At 40.5% G+C, this 21,516-nt stretch overlaps 1 protein-coding gene across 1 annotated transcript; it reads left to right on the plus strand.

Annotated features, from left to right (window-relative positions):
* The first annotated feature begins 3,844 nt into the window (after positions 1–3,844).
* CLDN1 (claudin 1) lies at positions 3,845–19,916 on the plus strand. The gene is made up of 4 exons (XM_043594590.1): positions 3,845–4,302; positions 13,158–13,322; positions 15,810–15,894; positions 17,257–19,916. Exons 1-4 carry the CDS (start codon positions 4,080–4,082, stop codon positions 17,417–17,419), a joined length of 636 nt encoding a protein of 211 aa, XP_043450525.1. The 5' UTR covers positions 3,845–4,079; the 3' UTR covers positions 17,420–19,916.
* The last annotated feature ends 1,600 nt before the right edge of the window (positions 19,917–21,516 follow it).

The following is a 21,516-nucleotide window of genomic DNA, read 5'->3' on the forward strand; positions in this document are numbered from 1 at the left end:
AGAAGTTTCAAAGGACTGTTTTCAGCAGTTATGACAGGCATGAACCAATGGTTTTTAGAACCTTCATGTTCTAACACTAAAATTCATGCTAAATTTTCACATTTGTACTCTGGTTCCTCTCTCAAGCCCGGAATAATTACACAACAGATTGTTTGCCTAGAAATGTATCCATCCATTCTGCTTTCACAACCCGAGAAGTGCAAAAAGCCAGTGTTACCATGCGGTGCCACTAAGGGGAAAATGTCCCTTCTGAAGGCTTTCTTACTCTTATCACTAGTTTCTGAGAGCCTCTCATGCTGCCCTTTGGGACTGTGTTTCTTTGCCTGCACTCTATGACCCTTCGTCTCACCTTTACTCTCCACTCTTGGTGTATCTCTCGAACTTATTTCCGGTCCTCAGGATTACAGCTGAGCCTAAGCATCAGTACAGACGGACATGGATGGAGTAAACCAGCAGTCTATTTGGTCTTTTCGTCCAGACCTCTGTCTTCAGCAGCAACACCTCTTCCACAGGATCTGATCCCCCAGGTGTGGGTCTTAGTGGACAGAAGAAGAGATGGAGAAAGGACACGAAGGAGTCAGAGGGTAGCCACAGTGTGGAACACCTCACTGGAGGAGAAATACAGGGTAAGGATGGCTAAGCCCTGAAAGCCAATGGTCCTCAATGGATTTCATTTACACAGGGAACTACTGTAGAAGCATGCTTAAAGGCTTGTGCTCCAGACCATGGTGTGTAGTTTGGGATCCCAGAGCTTCCATTTACCAAATACGATCTTGGGTAATAGAGGACAGAGCATATAAAAGTCTAGTAATGATAGCGTGTTACCCACAAAGGTCAGCTTTTATTACTTAGGGTCATTGAGCTTTATACTGGGTGACCTTTTGGAAGTCAATTCCTAATTATTATTGTTAGGAAAATTGAGAGGAGAAAAGAAGTAATTTGTCTACGGGTACAAAGGAGATCTTCCTGTTCAACAGGCCAAGACATTTGCCATGCCATCGCCAACCTTTCTAGAAACTTCTTGGTCACAGTGATGCCTTTTTTGCTTATGCTTCATATATTAGAGGCCCATGTTTGTTTTTCCTCTTAAGTGGAGTTGTTTTTCCTCTTAAGCGGATGGATTTATGCTGAGCCATGATCTCACCTCTGTGCACTGAGGGAAGGACAGAAAACTAGACAGGATTAGGGATACCAGAGATGGGCATGGGACACACTGCAGTAAACAGCATTTACCACAACCTCACAAATAAGGCTGCGGTCAGTGAAGTAATCAGCCTCACACAGCCCCGAAACAAAACGAAAACAAAAACACGGGGCCATACTGACCACAGAATTCAAACCTCCGGTTGCCTGCGAACTGTAGGTTGATAGAAACAGGCCCTCCTGCAGGTTAAAAGGACCCAATCATGAGTGTATTCATTGAACACATATATTGTCTTCATTAATCCAATCTGAGCAACAAAGAAAAAAACATTTCCAAAAACAGTTTTAATTCTGAATCGACTGGAACGACAACAAAACAGATCATGATTCACATGGTAGTGGTCTAGACTTACAGCAAATTCTGAGAACCTCCTTTGAGCTCAATACTCCTGGAGGATAGACAAATCACGTGTGATTGATACTTCTGCAGCTACACCCACACGTGCCCGCAGAACATCCACCTGGACCTAGAAAGAATTACTACCTACAGGCCCAGACTCTGGGGACTCAACATGGATGTGGTCCCGCCCTTCAGAGCTGACTGAGAGCCTTCCTGGGGTCTGGAAGACTTTCACACTCACTTGTTAATCAGGCTTATTCCAAATGAAATCCTTTATCCAGCTTATGTGGTACCCTCTTCATGGCTAGTCCCCAAATTTCTGGGCAGACCTGTCCTTTGGACTTAAACCTTCAAAAGGTGTCTGGAGATAGCCAGGGAGAAGTGAGGGTGATGGGGTTTCGGTTTGTTGTTGTTGTTGTTGTTGTTTCACTTTCATATAGACTTAAAAAATATTTTTTTAATGTTTATTTTTGAGAGAGAGACAGAGAGCGAGGGGGAAGGGCAGAGAGAGAGGGAGACACAGAATCCGAAGCAGGCTCCAGGCTCTGAGCTGTTAGCACAGAGCCTGATGCGGGGCTCAAACCCACGAGAACCGTGAGATCATGACCTGAGCCCAACTCAGTTGATTAACTGACTGACCCACCCAGGCGCCCCTGTATAAACTTTTTTTAAGGGTAGTTTTACATTCACAGCAAAATTGAGCAGAAGGTACAGAGATTCTCAGGTACCACCTGCCCCCACACATGCACAGCCCCATATCAGCACCTCCCAAGTGTTAGAGTCATTTTCATCCCTCTCATTCACACTCTGAGCCTTTCTTTTCTTTTTTACTCTTCATTCCTTGTGACAAACTGGCAGCTCCCATGGTAAATACGGAAGTCTACCTTGTTTTCTCCTCTTGCTTTATCCTTGTTTTCTATGTTTACTTCTGCCTCCGATGTGCTTCTGGTTTTACTAAAATCATAGAAGCTTCTCCTCCTACCACACTCAAACCACATACAGAAATCAGTTGGGAAAACATTTTAATTATTCCAAACCACAAGGTCACTTCTGAGTAACTACAAAGAGGGAAGCTTTAGAGACCTGTAGAGGGAAACTGAAGTCTCAGCTAGACTGAAACCTGAGGGGGGTTCTAAAACGGAACCAGGACCTTGACTTCCTGAATGCTAGCCCAGTTCTTTTTCCTCTGGGGAAAGACTTTATTTTTCATGTTTATTTATTTTTGAGAGAGAGAGCGAGCGAGAGAGCATGCATACGCAGGAGAGAGGCAGAGAGAGAGGGGGACAGAGGGTCTGAAACAGAGAGCCACACAGGGCTTGAACCCACGGAACCCTGAGGCCACCACCCCAGTCAGACCAAGGCGCTTAACCAACCAGGCCACCCAGGTGCCCCTGAGGGAAGGCTTTTATATGCTCTCATCTTTGATGAACAGTTGCCTGATAACTCATTGATGAAACACTCTTTGGGCCATGATGGGGGTGCCCATTGGCCAGGTCCCCCTAAGAAATAATCACTGCTTTAAGACAAACTGCTGTGGGAAAGAGACTGGTGTGTGTGTGTGTGTGTGTGTGTGTGTGTGTAGGGATGGGGAGGGTAGGCAGCACTTTCATAACGGTGATAATAGATTAAAGGGTATATATTCAGGTCGCTATCAGACCACTCTGTAGTGGAAAGTACTGGAAGTGCTTCTAACTTGCTGTGTGATCATAGGGAAATCTTGTTTCCTCTCTGGGTCTCAGTTTCCCAACCTATAAACTATAAAGATTTCCTACAACCCACGCAGAAATACGTGATTCTAGGGGAGACCACGAAGGGAAAAAGGGGACAGAGGGAGGAAAGAAGGCGGAGGAAGATGGACAAAAGAGAGACAAGGGTGTGTGAGGGAGGGGAACTGTTGTGGGAATAAACGGAAAATGCCTTTTAATGAGATAGTAAAATAAAGTTGAAAATGAAAACGGGGGGTCTCTTGAGTCCTCTGCTTTTCATCTTTTATGCATTTTTAGCATTTCCGCATATAGTCATTTTGGGGTAAATGTAGATCGAATGGATGGAAAGCCTGAGAAGTCTCACAAGAGGAAAAAGGGGGGGCGAGAAATGAGAGAGAAGGAGTCAGGAGCACACCGGACCCTGAGCCTGCCCAGTAAGTCCCCACACCGTTCCTGCCCAGGGCGCAGGGGCCAGCGAGGAGGGCTCCTGCGCTCCCCGAAGCTTTCCTAGTGAGCCGCCCTGAAACCGCCAGGGGGCGCTGCGCGGCGGCCGGCGGGCCGGGGGCGGAGCCGCTTTAAATCGCGGCGCCCAGCAGGTTGGCGTCTCAGTCCCGAGCCGAGAGCCGCGCAGCTTTTCGCGTCCCAACTCCAGCGCCGACCCGGACCGGACCCTGACCCACAGTTTCGCCAGGGGCAGCACCAGGAGCAAGGCTCCCCGCAATCACTTTCTCTGCGCGGCTCCGTCACCCCGGGGAGTCCCAGGTGCGCACCTGCCAGCTCCGCCTTCTGCACCTGCCACCAGCGAGCCGGCGCGGGCACCGGAGCGAGCCATGGCCAACGCGGGGCTGCAGCTGTTAGGCTTCATCCTGGCCTTCCTGGGCTGGATCGGCTCCATCGTCAGCACGGCACTGCCCCAATGGAAGATTTACTCCTACGCCGGCGACAACATCGTGACTGCCCAGGCCATCTACGAGGGGCTGTGGATGTCCTGCGTGTCACAGAGCACCGGGCAGATACAGTGCAAAGTCTTCGACTCCTTGCTGAATCTGAACAGTGAGTGCCTTCCCCACCCCCACGACCGTGAACCTGAGACCCCAGGCCCCCAGGGGCTCCTTTTTTGGGTAGAGGCTACCAGTTGATTCCGTGATCTAATTACATGATGAAACTTAAGTTGATCAGGTCTTCTGATCATGTGCTTTGTGGTGAGGAAGCAAAAGAACTGTGGTTTGGGAAAAGAGACGCCCTGGGCTCAGCTCTGATTTTCCCTCCAACTCCCTGGGTGACACGTTTCTCCTGTAGGTGTGTTTTTATCTTAAATTCCCTTGAGAGTGAAGTGGAGATTGAGTGGGTGAAGGCCAACCTCCAACTTCAGATCGAAGGCCTTTCCTGGACATTGTATAAGATTCAGTGTAAATTGAAGAATGGTTGGGTTTGGGCAAGAAAACCCTGTGCTTTAAAAAGTTCAGAGGCTGGTAGCTTTTCCAGATTCTACATTTACTAGACAATCCCAACATTTTAGATGAATTGTGAGGGTTTTAAAATCTATCTTTACTATGAGTTTCCATAGTAAAAGTCACATTCCTACATGGACTGTCCCAACCCAGTGAGTACTACCCACACTTGAGCTTGAAGGCTCTGATCCTTTTGAGTTTTGAGATCCACTAAGTGTGGGGAGGCTCCATCGCATTCTCTTCCTTGACTCGGGGTTCGCATTCAAGCTGGACTCTGCAGAGGAGGCAGATTGTGTCATGTCATTTTGGAAAGTGTAGGCTGGTGGCAGGTGGAAAAGGGTGACAAGAAGGAAAAGTTCTAAATAAGCTCCCATCATAACAGGGAGGGAAGAGTGAGGGCATGGAGAAAATGTGGCAGAGGTGACACAGTTGAGGAAGGCAGAACTCAGCCGGGGAGGAAGGTAGTGAGAGACACAGTAGGTCTTCTCCAAGCTTCCGTCTTCCTCAAAAGAATGTCTGTGTAACGCACGTCCGTTCTTCGGTCAAGTGGGAGAGGGTTATGCAGAGAGAACTATTTCGAGAGATGTATTTCTAAGGATGATGGGGAGAAGGATGATAGAATGGCCTTTTTACTTTTATTTTTCTAGGTAAAAGCTTTTGAGTGCCTTTTCAGAAATGCATTAAATTGCCACTTACTTAGGTCATAACAATTCATGGCTGGAGTACCTTCCTTGAGGTACTCCACTAGTTGTCCTGCACCTGTGTGCCTCGTATGCCCTTGGAGTAACTTGAAGAAAAGTTTCCTCTGTCTTTACCTGGACAAACGAGCCTGCCCGTCAGTCCCCTTTGTGTTCTGAGGGTAAGCCTCGCTGTCATCATGCAAACTTACTTCTGTTGACCTGTCCACCTGCTGTGTGTGGTTTTGTCAGAAACCATACAGTTTAGAGTTATTAAATCCATTCTGAATCTGTTCAAACAGCTTGAGCACCTGGTCCGTCAATGTGCATGGTGGTTTTGAGTGTTCTCGTTTCAACTTTTCAAAGTTCCCATATTGTTAGGATCCCTTTATACCAAATATAAGAAGTATATTAAGTACGCTCCGTTATGTAATCATTGAATCTCCCCATGAAAAGACGAATGTGTGTAAGGAAATGATGTCAGGCATTTTGCATGTCATGCTAAGGACTTGGCAGATGGAGAAGGTTTTAAGGGCAATTCCAGAGAGCTCTCTGATTCTTCTGATCAAAACAGTTCATTCTCAACACATTTAACTAGGTTTCCTTTTACTTCCTTAAGCCACCAAATAGAATCCATGACCAAATTGATCCATGTTGTAAATACTCCAACAGGTAGGTCATTGCTATACATGATAAAGTGTCAAAATGTTTTACTTCCATTTATTCCCTGCTAATATAGCAGTTGTGGTTTTTTGAAGCTATTGTGGAAGAACTAAATACACTCCCCTGCACATTTTAGAGATTGCTTCCTGATGATTTAAGTCCAGATCAGATTCCTCTTTTTGTTTTGGTCGAAACCAGGATTTATCCAAAGTGGAGGTGAGGCCTTTCTCTCAAAACTGATTCCCAGAAGAGGGAGCCTTGACTCACAGGTACTTTCCCAAGCTGCCAATGACTGACCAGATGCCTTTGAATGAAGCCTAGTGAACCTGTCTCTGTTTCTCTGCCTGGGCTGTGGTCCTCACCCTCACCTAATGTAGAGACCTGGGGTAGTGGTGATTCATTGGCTGGATTGGATACAGTTTTGTAACATCTAGAAGAGAATGATTATCTTATGTGTAAGTAGTGTCCCTTGTAAAGGGTTGCATTCCAGGAAGTGCTTTTAGCTTATAGCTTAACTAGAAGTTTCCTGAAATTGTACCTTGTTCTCTTTGCCAGTCGAGCCCACTTGGCATCTTAGGGTGGAGATAGAGAAATTTATCAAGGTTTGTAGCAACAGACATGTTAAAAGCCCTTGATCCCCTGCTCTAACTAGTGTCAGCTATAAAAAGCATGTGGCATTCATAAAATATCTAAAGGAATATAGGGTATTGAAACCAGTATAGGAAATGGGATACAACAGGGCTTTTTTTTTTTTATGTGGTTCTTGCAAAGTAGTTTATTAAAATGTAAACTGAGAAACTTCCTGGGGGGTGGGGGGGTGGGGGTGGGGAAATGTTACACTGTGTATTGTGGTTTTACTATGGCCGAAACCATTTCAGTTCCATCCCAGGTATGAGATGCTCATTGACAAGATGACTCCTGCAGCTGAGAATTGGCATATACAATGAGAAGTGCCAGATACAGCTGCAGTAGACTTTTCCTGATTAAACTGTACATCTCACCTTGTGTTGATCCAGTTCTCAAGCTTTTGGCGAGCTTGTGTCTATTTTATGTAGTTAGTTCATTGTTTCTTCTTGCTTGATTTTAGTAGTGAGAGTGGTCCAAAGGATTGGGCTGTCCAAGTAGGCTGCAGTGTGGGAGGTGTGCAAGTAGAGAAGTAAGCATTTTGTAGGAATGTTGTAGGGAAGATCCAAGCACCAGACAAATGGAAGGTTAGGCTAGACTCTCCTAAGTCTCATGTAACTTTGGGATTCTGTAATTTGTTTATAAGCTCCTCTAGCCTGTTCCACTTGCTTTGCATGAACCCACATGTGTGTAGGTGTGCTTAATGAGTATGGGTTGTCAGTGAGGTTTCCCAGCACTCTCCCCATGATGTCAGGCTCAATCAAAGAGACGAAATCACTGACTTGGATTTTAAGTCTTTAAAGCATAGTCAGAGAGGAAGGTACTCACATTTCCCCAGTCTACATAATGCATGCTGCAACCGAGGGGTGTTCAAGGGGCCACTGGTGTTCGACTCTGTTTCATGAATTAGTTTTGACTCTTGGAATGATGAAAGTAAAAAAAAAAAAAATTAAAAATCTAGGCTTGAAATCAGAAGTTCTCAATGCTTACCCTAGTTTTGTGCTAAGTAGCTATGTATATTATGGTAAGCCACTCCATCTCTCTGGGCTGTAGTTTTCCCACTTATAAAATAGGGCAGAGCGAGGGGGATGGGGAGATGAATCCATGATTCATTCATCAACTCAACAAATGTAAGCCAGGGCCTATTCTTGCTCCCAGGGATACAGCCGAAATGATTTAGAAGGTGCCAGTGTTGATTCCTGCCTGTGCCAACATTCTTTGTTACTGACTGCCATGATTGAAGGCAAAGAAGCAAGTGGCATAGTTTAGGTTTCCCTGATGGGAGCGATGGGTAATTGGTAATATGGAAGCTTACATTCAATCATGAGGCAATTTCTCTAAGAAACAAACAAAAAAGATAGCGAGACTACTCAGGACATCCTGAGAAGTGCTAAGTCCTGACTCCTCCCAGACCACTTCAGTGACTGTGGCAGTGTTCTGAAGTCATACGCAGTGGCCACCAGCTTAGGCGTCAATAAAATGGAAATCATAACAATGAGAACTCTTGAGAAACTTTGAACTTGAGTAAAAGTGAAAAAGCCATGGGAGTATATAGTTCTGTGATGACCTCATTTAATTGCAGGGAAGAGAGCGTTTTTGTTTCAGTCACCCAATGGTTCATTTACTTGCCTAACACTTATTAAGCAACTACTCATGCAAAGGGGGACCACGTGAGGGTGTGGATTTAATGAAAATCAATTTTGTTTGATACATACTGCGTAAGGTAGTGATATAGCAATATGGCCAGTAAATAGCATACACAATTATACAATGCCAAGTATCTACAGGAGACTTTGCTGCTTGTATAGTAAGACTTAAAAAAAAAAAAAAAGAAACCTTTAGAAAAAAAATGGACATACTTGTCTATACTTGTCTTTCTACACTCATGTTGATTAACCCAACTGTAGTCGATCAGTAACTTCTCACTCATTTCTTGTCTTGTAAGTAGAGGTCTTTGTAAGTACTTTTTCAAATTATACTTTCGGGTCGAAAGTGGTGAGAACCCCTTAGGGGGTCTTTAATCTCAAGATTATCGGTCTAGGTAAGTGTAATTAAAAGACTGCCTCCTCTATTTACTGCTGAATGATGATGAGAAACAATAGTGTAACTTTCTGAATGTTTGCTAACCATTTTCCCCACAGACAACTGTAGTCAGTGATAAGAATATTGTAGAGGTGTCTCCAAACTTAAAGGGCCAGGAAAGGAACAGATTGCTTCCAGAGTTGATCCAATTAGGCCAGCTCAGAGTTAATAGTTCAAGGCTATACTGTATCTATCTGGCCTAAAATGCTGTTTTGTGGCTCTCAAAGATTTCTCAACTTCTTTATCCTGCTCATCATTATTCTACTAGGAAAAGAAAAAAAGAAAGAACGAAAGAAAGAAAGAAAGAAAGAAAGAAAGAAAGAAAGAGCTCAGAAGCTCATTCAATGCAGAATTCTAAAATTTTGAAAGCTAAAAAAATAAAGAAGTTAAGCACAAAATATGATTTGTTCCCTCCTTGTATAAGTTTCTGGCTTTTAATGATTGAAACTAAGTCTAGCTTTATATAGGAAATTTTTACTCTACCCAGGCTCACTAAGGAGGCATTGCTCATGAGTATATCAAAGACTAAGCTAAACACCAGAGTATTTTCTCTATTGTATTAGTGCAAATTTGAAAAAATAAAAACATGTTCAAATTTGAATTCGTTGAACACAGGTTGAATAACCCATGTAGCTTGCCAGGTACTGTTCGTAGTGTTTTGGATGGAACAAATATCTGCCCCAAGACCTCAAGGAGCTCACAATTACATATTTTAGAACTCTGGCTTAAAAGGCTTCCATAAGACCTTAATTTGAAGGATTCATCTGGTTCCAGCTTAAAATTGTGCAATTTAGATTCTATCTCTACATAAAATTCTCATAACTTGTAACACAACACTTGCTCACTTTGACTTTGTAATCCATTGTTACATATGCCTAACTAGTGAGTTTTCATGTTGTTATGATTCTCAGCCTTTTTTTTTAACAACCCCCCCACCCCACACATATCAATATAGTTAAGAATTCATCCAAATCTGTCCAATGAAGCAAGATGAGATTTTGTGTTTGACGTGCATCCAGTATTGTACCATAGAAATTGTGCAAGTCAGTGGATGCTGAGACATAAATGAAAAGAGAGAAGGAGAAAAATACTGCTTTGCAAAATAACACTATTGCTTTATCAGATCTTTAAAAATGAAACATGATCTCTGTTCCATTCAGCTGATATGATTCCCAAGCAATTTTTTTTCTATTTTCGCCATTATTTTTTGTGCATTGTACAAATAATTCATTATTCTGTGAAGAAATAAAACAGAGGGGGTTTTGTAATGAACCAAAGAAAATGTTTCCTCCCCCTTAGAAGCTTTGTGAAATAAGGGGAAAGAATAAAATGGGTATGGCATGAACCGACTGTGCTTTCCCGGACGACTTGAAGGGGGAAAACTTAGAGATGAAAACTGTGAATATTCGATCATTCCAGGTGAGTGCAGATGGAGACGTGGAGTAGTTTATCTATGTGTGCTCCCTGTCTGGGTGGTTTTATACAAGTGTGACTCATGAGACTGAGGCACAGTAGACTCCCCGTGAAGAATACCTTGTGATTCAAGTGCTCAGACCTGCTGGGCTGGTGGCCTGGTGTTTTTACATGAAGTGCAGATCAGGATGATTATTACAGTCTCTGAGTCAGGTTGGGGGCGCTACAAGACAAACAAAGTGGAAAACTTGGAGAGACATCATAGTTTAACAATAAAAATGGTTAATAAAGGTTGGAAAACTGTTTATGAGAGAAAAAGGCAGAAGAGGCTAAGAGATGTGGAAGGCTGCATGTAATTTAAGGGCTGTCATGGTAAGAATATTTGCTAACTGTGCTCTCTATATTGAAGGTAAAAATCCTGCCACCCCTTCTTTTAGCCCCTACAATGACTTCTGATTACACTTAGAATAAACACCGAACCCCGTACTCCAGATTGCAAAGCCCTGCATGATCTATGCCTTCTGACCACCATGCTAAACCCACCTCATTTTATTTGTCACGTTCTGTCATCCTCCAGTAGAGTGACCCCCTGTCCCCATTTGCCCAGGATTCAGGTCCTTCTCAGGAGGTAGGACTTGTAGTTTTAACACCAAGACAGTAGGGTGCCTGAGTAGGCTCAGTAGGCTAAGTGTCCAACTCTTGATTTTGGCTCAGGTCGTGATCTCACAGTTCATGGGTTTGAGGCCCCACATCAGGCTCTGCACTGGCAGCATGGAGCCTGCTTGGGATTCTCTCTCTCTCTCTCTCTCTCTCTCCCTCTCTCTCTCTCTCTCAAAATAAATAAATAAACTTGGGAAAAAAAAGACAGTGCCAGGCAAACAGACAGGAGTCATCCTATCCTCCTGGCATATGGATTATCTTTGTGAGTTTCAGTATTTCCTCTTCCGGTATTCTTTTGCTCTCAGTGGCATTTGGAACCAAATCTGAAATTTGTGTTATGTATAAGAACTTAGTTATTTTGCTTTTCATTTCCCTATTACATAATGATTGTCCTTGCAAAAACTGTTGGGAAATGAGAAGGAAGGACACACTGTAACTGTGGATTCCTTGGTACTTTCCTCCTCTTACCTCAGGATTGTTTGTGATTCCAAGGAAGAAGGTTTACGTTAATCTTATAAGCAGCTTCAGTTCCTGGGAAATGCATACGGAACATGTGTTTTCATTCAGCAGTTCTTATACTACCCTGGAATCTTAAGCGAAGTGTGTGGGTAGGGTACACGTGTGCCCACACACGCTTATAAGGACGTGGATATGTAAGGGGGGGAAGGTGTTTCCATTTTGGCATGTAATTAAATCATGGGGCGCCTGTGTGGCTCAGTCAGTTGAGCATCTGACTTCAGCTCAGATTATGATCTTGTGGTTCACAAGTTCGAGCCCCGCCTCAGGCTCTGTACTGACAGCTTGGAGCCTGGGACCTGCTTCAGATTCTGTGTCTCCCTCTCTCTGCCCCTCCCCTGCTCCTACTCTCTCTCTCTCTCTCTCTCTCTCTCTCTCTCTCTCTCTCTCAAATAAATAAATAAACATTAAATTTTTTTAATCAAATAAAAATTTATCTTGGCTTCCAAAATATCTCTCAGATACAGTAAAATAAAATACCTTTGATTCTTGTGATTTTATCAGAGATTGGATGTAAATATTAAAACATTAAAATTTAATGATGTTTTAGAAATCTTTAGAGTTAACTGCGGCTGGGAATGTAAGTTTTCAGCCTTGAACATAATAAGACTGAGCTTAAGTATCAGTCTGATAATGAGATACAAAACCTTTCCATCATGTCAGCCACTTTTGCAGACCATCAAGAAGTAAGGTGTTCCAACTTCTTGGCTAGAGATATCGTCATTCACACTTTCCATAATAGAAGCATGGTCCCAAAGAATAATAAGCAGCTTACCCAAGATGGCACGGTATGTTACAATGTAAATAATATTTATATCTGCAAAAATAATTGTCACATGTGAACACTGTCAATAAGATAAAGATCTTTATCTGAAGGAGGAAAAAAATCTACAATTAATCAAAGTCATTTCCCCATAAGTGAGTGAAAAAGTTGAAGGGGAGAAACTTTTTTTTTTTCAATCTGTGCCTTCATTCCACAGTGATGGTATCATGGTTTTTACTCTTTAGGTAACATACTGGTATAATCTCCCAAAGCCGACTGTATCTATTTGCTCATGATTTAGTACACCAAGGACAATAACAGGATATGAGAAAATTAGTGGAATCTTGAGAAATGCTATATTAAATTATTGTCTGCTATTTTACAACCTGACAGTTTAATCGTTTTGGACACTGGTGATATCTCTGAAAATATAAAACTACTATGTTCCAAACTAACATCTCAAAGTTTATTTGGTTTTGTTCTAAGAAAATGCCATTGATATCCCCCACCCCCAGCCCAATCACTGGAGACACAAATGTTACTTATCCAGCCATGATAATCTTTGAGAAATTCGTTACTTGTCTTCTAAATTCACCTGTTTTTTTTCTGAAGCTTGATGACTGGAGTATAAAGCCATTGACTATTACCAAAGTATATTGTAAGCCATGTTAATTATAAATGGTTTAACATTAAGGATAATACATAGGATTGTTATTTCCGAATTAAAATACTCTGCTAGTGAGGATTAGAGATGTATTAGTTCTGCTAAACCTATTCAACCAGGTCATTAATTATTTTTCTAGAGAATTTGAAGTTCATATTGAAAACATAAAATGTGAGAGCTGGAGGACTTCTTACTCATCATCCAGCCAGGCGTTTCTTTTTCTGGAAAGGAAACTTTGTTGGTTACCTGCAGAAACATTGCTGGAACTGGGCTGTCCTGACTCCTAGTTCATTTTTATCTCTTCCCTACAATATTGGAATATACTTGGCCTTCATTCATTCTCCTCTTGTTGGCCTAGGCATCCTTTTTCCATGTTGTAAAATGTTTCCTTCCAGGCACTTTGCAAGCAACCCGCGCTTTGATGGTGATTGGCATCCTTCTGGGACTTATAGCCATCTTTGTGGCCACTGTTGGCATGAAGTGCATGAAGTGCATGGAAGACGATGAGGTGCAGAAGATGCGGATGGCTGTCATTGGGGGTGTGACATTTCTCATTGCAGGTAAGAGTGGCCCCGTCCCCCTGCCCCCCGTGTCTCTGGCACAGTTGAAGACCTCGGTTTCGGTTTCCTGAGAGTTTATTGGATTGGTTGCACTTAAACTGATTTATTTAAGCTCCTTTCAGATCTTGAAGGTTGTATTTCGGTTCCTTTAAGATCTCAAAGACACAGAAACCTTGAGTCGACTTTCACTCTCTCAAATAGGATCCAAATGAAAATTTGAGATCTGTGCTCATGGCGGCGGAGGGTGGGGGGCAGGTCTGTTCATTGAGGTCCCAGGTGCCGGCTGTTTTGCTACAACCTGTCTTCAGGTGAAGAGAGGTATTTTCCATTTGGCAAACACTAAGGAACAATTCTATATGATTCAGAAATTTTCTGTAGTGTCTCCACAGACACTATGAAGCAGAGATGGGGAGTAATGACAGAGAGAGTACGTGAAGATTGTGTGAATTGTACATGTCTGTGAGCAATGGATGGGATTGAGGTTTTTTGGAGAAAAATGAGGACAACATTCCAGGCAGACAGATCTGATTCCAGAATAAATAGGATGTACTATAGAGAAGTGAAGAGAAAGGCCAAATGGAGTAGAGGTGGAACGTTGGAATGGCAGGAAATTAGGTAGATGAGATAAGAAAGAGAAAGCCTTGATAAAGTAATGAAGTTCTGTTTTCCATAGACAACATACATGTATTTGTTGCTTCATTCAAGTGTTGATTGATGTGTTACATATGTGACCTTTGAGAAAATGAGTACCAGAAGAAGACGTGGACAGTTCCATTATAAAATTCTATAATAAGGGGTGCCTGGGTGGCTCAGTCCATTAAGTGTCCAACTTCAACTCAGGTCATGATCTCACAGTTTGTGAGTTCAAGCCTCACATCAGGCTCTGTGCTGACAGCTCAGAGCCTGGAGCCTGCTTTGGGCTCTGTGTCTCCCTCTCTCTGCTCCTCCCCAGCTCATACTCTGTCTCTCTCTCTCTCTCTCTCTCAAAAATAAATAAACATTAAAAACAAACTTTTAAGCCTATAATAAGAATTATATTAAATAAGATTGTTTATATGTATGTATACATATATAAATATGTATAAATGTGTGTATATAAAATAATAGACTACTATATAAATTATAAACAGTGTATATACCTTATATAGTATATGTAGTAGTCTATTATAGTTTTTTAAAATGACACTAGTGATATAATCTACCATTAGGAAGAGCTAGAATTAGACTTTCTTTTCTCATTTTCTCTTTGACAAAAGACTTTGTAGGGCCTTTAGCCCAGCATCATATGTGGATTTTACCAATAGTGAAGGAAGAGTGTCTGTGGCTTTACTAAAGATTTGGCTAAAGGGATCAGTCTTTGAATTTATTCAAATTAGCTCCTGTCAGAAAAAGCACGGATGGCATTTTATTCCCAACAGTTTGGTCCCAAAGGCTATGAATAAACTGCATAGTGCCCCTTCTTCGCTTACCTTCTTATAACTTCTGTAAGTGCAACACCCCTGCTTCTGTTTTATGGTAGTGAGGGTAGCAGGTTCCGGAGCCTTGTCATCGGTAGCCTTTGTCTCGGTAGCCAAAAGCAATAGTGTTTTCTGTCAAGTATTAGAGACAATTAGATTGGGCCAATTTTGGCGGGGAGTAGGAAGGGGAAGGGGAAGGAGGGAGTAGCATGGACATATTTAATCTGTTTATAATGATAGTTTTATAGAATTACTGCAAAAAGAAGCTACTTAATCTCTTTGGATAAGAAATACTGAGATATTTTATACTTCTTATAAATGATAGAAGTAATTATGTTGAGTAAGTAGTTTCCCTGGTATTACTGAAATAGGAGGTGTGTGAGAAATTGAGGGCATGCTACGTAAATCGATCTAGCATATGGCACCTCACCAGTTCTCAAGGCAAAATCTGTCATGTCTGGCCAGTGGGGCAGTAGGATTTGGTCCATACTGAGACAGGTCCTGCTCTTCCCTGCTATCTAGTTGTTTACTTTCCTTTTGGTCCTGTAGAAATGTAAATTTCGAATTTGGGTCAAGAAAAATGGAGAAGGGTTTTCATCTTCTCTTTTGCAAGTGACTGTCTATACTAATATGGACATTGGCTTTATCAGAAAGTTTAGTACATTAATGTGTAACAATATCTTTGAAGGAGATCTTAGCTGACACCAAGCTGTTGAGTTATTTCCCAATGAAGTGTTATTTGTACCTGTGACCTTGGACTGTAAGTGAATAAGATGATATGAAGAGTGTAAACCATGCCCAACTTCAACTTAATATTTTTGCCTCTCTTAACAGAATACTTGGAATAAATCATGTCTGAATCTCCAGGCTCCCTCAGTTAAACTTGTCTAAATTAAAATTGACTAAATTAAAAATGTCAGCACTATTGATGAGATTCAATTCTTGTAAAATGCTTATAAATGAAATGGGTGTATATTTTATGTTCATTGTTCCACAATGATTAACAGTCTTTTGTTTTGAATTTCTGTAGGTCTGGCTGTTTTAGTTGCCACAGCATGGTATGGCAATAGAATTGTTCAAGAATTTTATGATCCCATGACCCCGGTCAATGCCAGGTAATGCTATTCATGCATAAAATAGTTTGTTCTCTGAGAAAATCCCCTTTTTATGTTCTGCAAAGTCCAACTAGTGCTGTAACTTCCCAGATTTGCTGGGAGGTTTATGAAATTTTAGTCAAACTTGAAAATAATCTAAAAGGCCTCTAACTGATGTTAAAATGAGTTTTAACAGCCTATATTGATGACAAAATTCGCTTAAAAGTAGAACATTTCCAAGCTTTATACTTTTCAAGTATATACTGGACCTTTATTTCTTGTTTATTCTTTTAATATCAATAAAGATGTTAACATATTTAACATTTGCTTTTTGAAGTATATCCCAATACTTACTGCACTTGATTGATTGATTATTTGTAAGTTAACACACTGTTTATGATTGGTTGAAAAAATAGTACTACTGTAGAGGTTAATGAATAGTACTTCAATCCCAACAGTTTAATTTTATTTAAGAAAAAAATATATAACTTATTTATGAAAAAAATAAGTTGAGATACTACTTTGAAATTTTCTGTTCCATAACAGCTATAAAATTGGCTTTGCTAAGGTCATTTTTCTTAAAATTGCAAGTTGTAGAAATAACAGAGCTGATTCTTAGCTCTCATGTAACAACACTCTTTGATCAGCGACAAGGCTCTTTGTCTCACTGTGTTCACATCATTAAGGCCTAATAACTGCATTCAAAGTCAGGATGTTAAGGTATAATTATTGTTTGTTTAGAGCTAGGATGAATGGATGAAGAATCACAGTGATTGGAGAGATAAGGTGTGCTTCTCTTCTTGTAATCACCCACATCTAGGAGAACACATACTGCAGTGATCATGATCCTGTTGGAGCCCATCCCCTAAGACTTACAATATAGGGACGGAAATTGCAAAGTCTCAGTAGGCTAAAATTTTATCACCATACATTTCTGACTTCAGTGTATGTAGGTATCTAGGATCAACTTTTGAAATTTTAATAGTCTCCATCGCTCTCTAGCAGTTTCTTTACAGGATACGATTGCTACTTGGCAAGAGCATAATTGTTCAGTTTTAGCCTGAGAATCATGGTCCAAGTCATAAACATGCTTTACAGGTCTCCTACATGTGGTAAAGTCTTTGGAAATATTTGTGTGATTAACCTGGTGTTGCATGCCATATTGCCTGAGCTACTATTGCAAAGTGTCTACAACTGTAATGTAAACATTCTTATATGTATGTATTCATAAACCTTAGAGTACCTCCCCCAAGGGATCATGGGGGATTTGTTTTTAATTGGAAAAATATTAAATGGATATGATACTGATTTCCATCCTTAATTATATTATAAAAATTTTCAATGGTTCATTGATTAAACAAATGCATTGTCTTTTCTTTTTAGGTATGAATTTGGTCAGGCTCTCTTCACTGGCTGGGCTGCTGCTTCTCTCTGCCTTCTGGGAGGTGCCCTACTTTGCTGTTCCTGTCCCCGGAAAACAACATCTTACCCAACGCCACGGCCTTATCCAAAACCTGCACCTTCCAGTGGGAAAGACTACGTGTGACACAGAAGCAAAAGGAGACAGCACTATCGAAAGAAGTAGAAAATGGACATTGTAATACTGTCATTGACCTTAGACTTTTGACTATTGTAGTCTGAACTGTGGTATTACCAAACCAAACCAAACAAAACCAAAAAACAAAAAAAAAAAAACAACACAAAAAAAAACCGGAAAACAAATAACCCGGTATTTAAAAAAAAAATACCTGTTGCTAAAAATGGCTCAGTCTTATTTTATCTCCTTTCCTTCAATACAGGAGGGAAGCCTTTTCCATTTTTATTACTGCTTCCCACTGAGTAATCACCTCAAATGTGGGGAGGGGGCGCTCCATAAATATATATAGATATGTATATATACATGTTTTTCTATAAAAAGTTCGATAACAAAAGCTCTTATCATTATATTGGTACCATTATACTTAAAGTATATCGAAAAAAAGAAAAATATATTTAATTCTATATTGATTGAAAAAAGCAGTTTATTTGGTATATTTCTCTTCTTCTTTATGGACACATATATAATAGGTCAAGTATCATTTTCCCTCTTTCATGAGTTTTTAGTGTCTTTGACAGAAGCCCTAATCTATTTTATCAAGTATGACTTTTTTCACTTCTTCACATGTGCCCTTTTCATGTGCTTCTTTTATATTATTTTTATTATAGTCTTACACTATGTGCTTTGTCATCAGTCATTTTTCATGTCTTTATTGTTTTTTTTTCATTAGGTTGAGCTTAATATTGAATCTGATAACACATTTTATATGCCTACAATTTAATGCCTAGAGTCAGTAAGAATCTCTTACAAATCAGAGCGTTAGGAGAATATCTTTCTGTATGACCAGATGATATATTCCTGTTGACCTTCCCACATGATTTCTGTACTCTGCCTTACAACACTCTTATTTGCTTTGAAAATATTTGTCTGATTGAGTTGCTGTGTGCTACTTTCCCAGGTGTTGTAACACAATTTTATTGATTGAGTTTTTAAGCTACTTATTCACAGTTGTATATCCCCCCAAACTATCTTTTTCTCCCCACACCCCCTCAACCATATTGTTTTCTCATATGTAATTATCATATAGTTTACTTCTTTCTAGAAAAAAATGTCTCACATGTCTGAATGAAGTGCTAAACTTCCTGTAGTGATAAGCTGATGACAAATATTCCCTCTCTAGCTGTAAGCGAGTCACTTAATCTTTCTCCTTTTTTCCCATCTGTCAAATTGAGATAATGATACTTAACCAGCTGGTAGAGGCAGTGTGAATATCAATTAGTTGATATTATTCTCATGCTTTGAACATGAACTATGCCTAAGTAGTGTTTTTATTTGCTCAATTGGCTGTTAAGAAGTCACTGAACCCAACCTCTACAATGCCTTTACATCGCCCAGCACCTTCCTTTCTCTATTGGTCCATTTCCTTTCTATCAGCTGTGTATGCCATGCTATTGGTTCCCTGTTCCATTTTAACAATTGCTCTTCGTGTTCCTGTCTGAGAAATTACTACTTCACTTGAGCAAGATGATGTAATGGAAGGGTGTTGGCTTTGGTGTCTGGAGACCTGATTTGAATCTTGGTGCTATCAATTACTACGTGAGTTTGGGCAAGGCACTTTGCTGCCCTAGATTTATTGCCTCATCTGTAAAAAGGGGATTGTGACTCCTGACCTGCCTACCTCACAGGGCTGTTGTGGGGATCCAGTAATATGGGATACATGTAAATATGGTTTGATAAGGTAAAAAGAAAAATACTCTATGAAAAAAGAATTAAGGATTTGAGTGCATAGGTTTTGGGTTGCTTTTCAAATCACTGAAAAGAGAGAAATTTTAAGAAATGGCTTTCTTGCCTTAATCTCTCACATGATGGGACACTAAAGTGGAATTCAGCTTACTAAATGGAAAAGATTCTGAGGAAGTCTTAGTTTCTTCAGTCAGTATGGCCTGATGCTTTTTGTGGCTAAGCTCTTCTCCTTTCAGTAATGCAGACTTGACTTAGCACAAGTTTGCAGATGTAATGGGTAAAACAGGAGTGTAAGCATTAGCAAAGGCAAAATATGGAAGATTTTTTGAATTATAGTAACTGGCCAGCATATACAAGGTGTTGCTATCAGCTGGCATAATGAATTGGGAATGGTAATTCATGGTGAAACCACATGGAGAAGTTATCCAAAGGGCTGCATCATATGAGGATATGAACCAGAAAATTTTAGTGTGTCTTCCAAATCTGAAACTCTATGTTCTTAGAAGGTATAAATCAAAGAGACTTTCTACTTACATACGTCCTAATGATGTCTGAGTGTAAATGTATGTGGCTACTGGTTGCTAAACTCTACAGAGAAATTGATAGTCTAAAATGGCCAATAGAATTGGTACACCAGAATTTATCCAATTCTGCTATTTTTGTACTCCTCTTCTGTGCCTGGAAACAGACAAATAGATATTTTGGAGTTTTGTAATGGGAATTTGTATAAAGCATTACTCTTTTTCAATAAACTGTGTTTTTTTAATAAAAAATAGCTTGTTTTTTCTAATTATTTCAAGATCGTCATGGTTGGAAGAAGTTATGGTTTAGGATAGGATCTGACTCACTGTACGTTCCTGGGAAAGTGCTATTGTGCCTCTGGGCCATCTATCAAGTAGTTGAGTAACTCTACCCACTGTAATGGCTTATTTCTCTCAAACTGAGTTTCTACCTCATCAAGGCTGGTGATAGAAGAGAATTCCAAGAGAAGGTGCTTTATTTTCCTCATCCACAAATAGGGGACATGCTACAAAAGATGACTAAATGGTAAAATAGCCATTGTACAACATTGTGCAAGCGTAAGGTGGTTGTGTTCCTCAGAAGGTGGAAGAGTGACAGACAGTAGGCTAGAAATTCATTATCGTTTTTGTGATGATTATCAAAACTACCTCTGAGGAAAGCAAGTGATGAAACAGTCACTAATTATCTGAAAATATCAATAATTGATAAAGCCTTAATTGTAACCCCTCCCTGGGCAATTTTCATATTAAAGATATAGGCTTGTAAACAAATGATTGCAGCTCTGTGTGGAAATTCAGACATCAACAGGATGGGTGAGAGACTAAGGTTGTCAGTCAGTTTGATCTAAGCTATTTGAGCAGATGCAACAGAATCCCAACTCTTTCTGTAGAATTTAAATTTCTGGGGGTAGGGTCCAGGCCCATGCAGTTTGAGAGGAGATAAAATGCGTAGGTGCTCCTGACAAGAACTCTGAAGGGAAAAGCCTGGATTGTAAATCATACCGAGTAGACACCCACTTCTGTGTGAGCTCATCCTTGTTGGATGCCATTTTTCTGCAAACCATGCAATTTCCCCCATCTTTTAGCACTTCCTATGTAGATGTGTGTCCGGTTCAGGGAAAACTCCATGCCATTTTTATATTCCCCATTTGTAAACCTGTTGCTAATATCCTAATAAAATCCAGTAGTGGATACTTTCCCTTCTCTCTGCATGTGGCAGAAATGTAAGATTTCTGTAGTATCCTCCTCTCCCAGCCTAGACATATTCCATGTGTCCCCAGCATGCCCTAAAATCTCTACAGTTAGCTGGTACCATGGAAACTGACAGAAGTCAGTGTAGATTCTAGGGTTATGGGGAATAGCTTGTTGAGTCCAAAAATAATCAAAAACATTCTCAATGTTCTGAACTTCTGCAAACCTCATGGCATTTTGTATGCTAGACTTCCATTGACAGGTTTTTCCAATATGGCCAGTATTGGCAATTGGACTTGAGATATGAATTTACTCAATTAATACTTACTGAACACCAATGATAAGTCCAGTGTCTGTGAATGCAGACAAGGCTAAGTGATGTAGGGTACCAACAGACCCTGTCCTGGTGGTATCTCATCATGATTTTGATTTGTATTTTCCTAATGATGAGTGATGTTGAGTATTTCTTCATGTTTCAGCCATCTGAATGTCTTATTTGGAAAAATGTCTATTCCTGTCTTCTGCTCATTTCTTAATTTGGTTGTTTTTTGGCTGTTGAGTTTGATAAATTCTTTATGACTTTGGATATGAACCCTTTATCAGATAAGTCATTTGTAAATATCTTATCCCATTCTGAAGACTGCCTTTTAG

The sequence above is a fragment of the Prionailurus bengalensis genome, chromosome C2 (genome assembly GCF_016509475.1).
Source record: "Prionailurus bengalensis isolate Pbe53 chromosome C2, Fcat_Pben_1.1_paternal_pri, whole genome shotgun sequence".
Taxonomy (NCBI): Eukaryota; Metazoa; Chordata; class Mammalia; order Carnivora; family Felidae; genus Prionailurus; species Prionailurus bengalensis.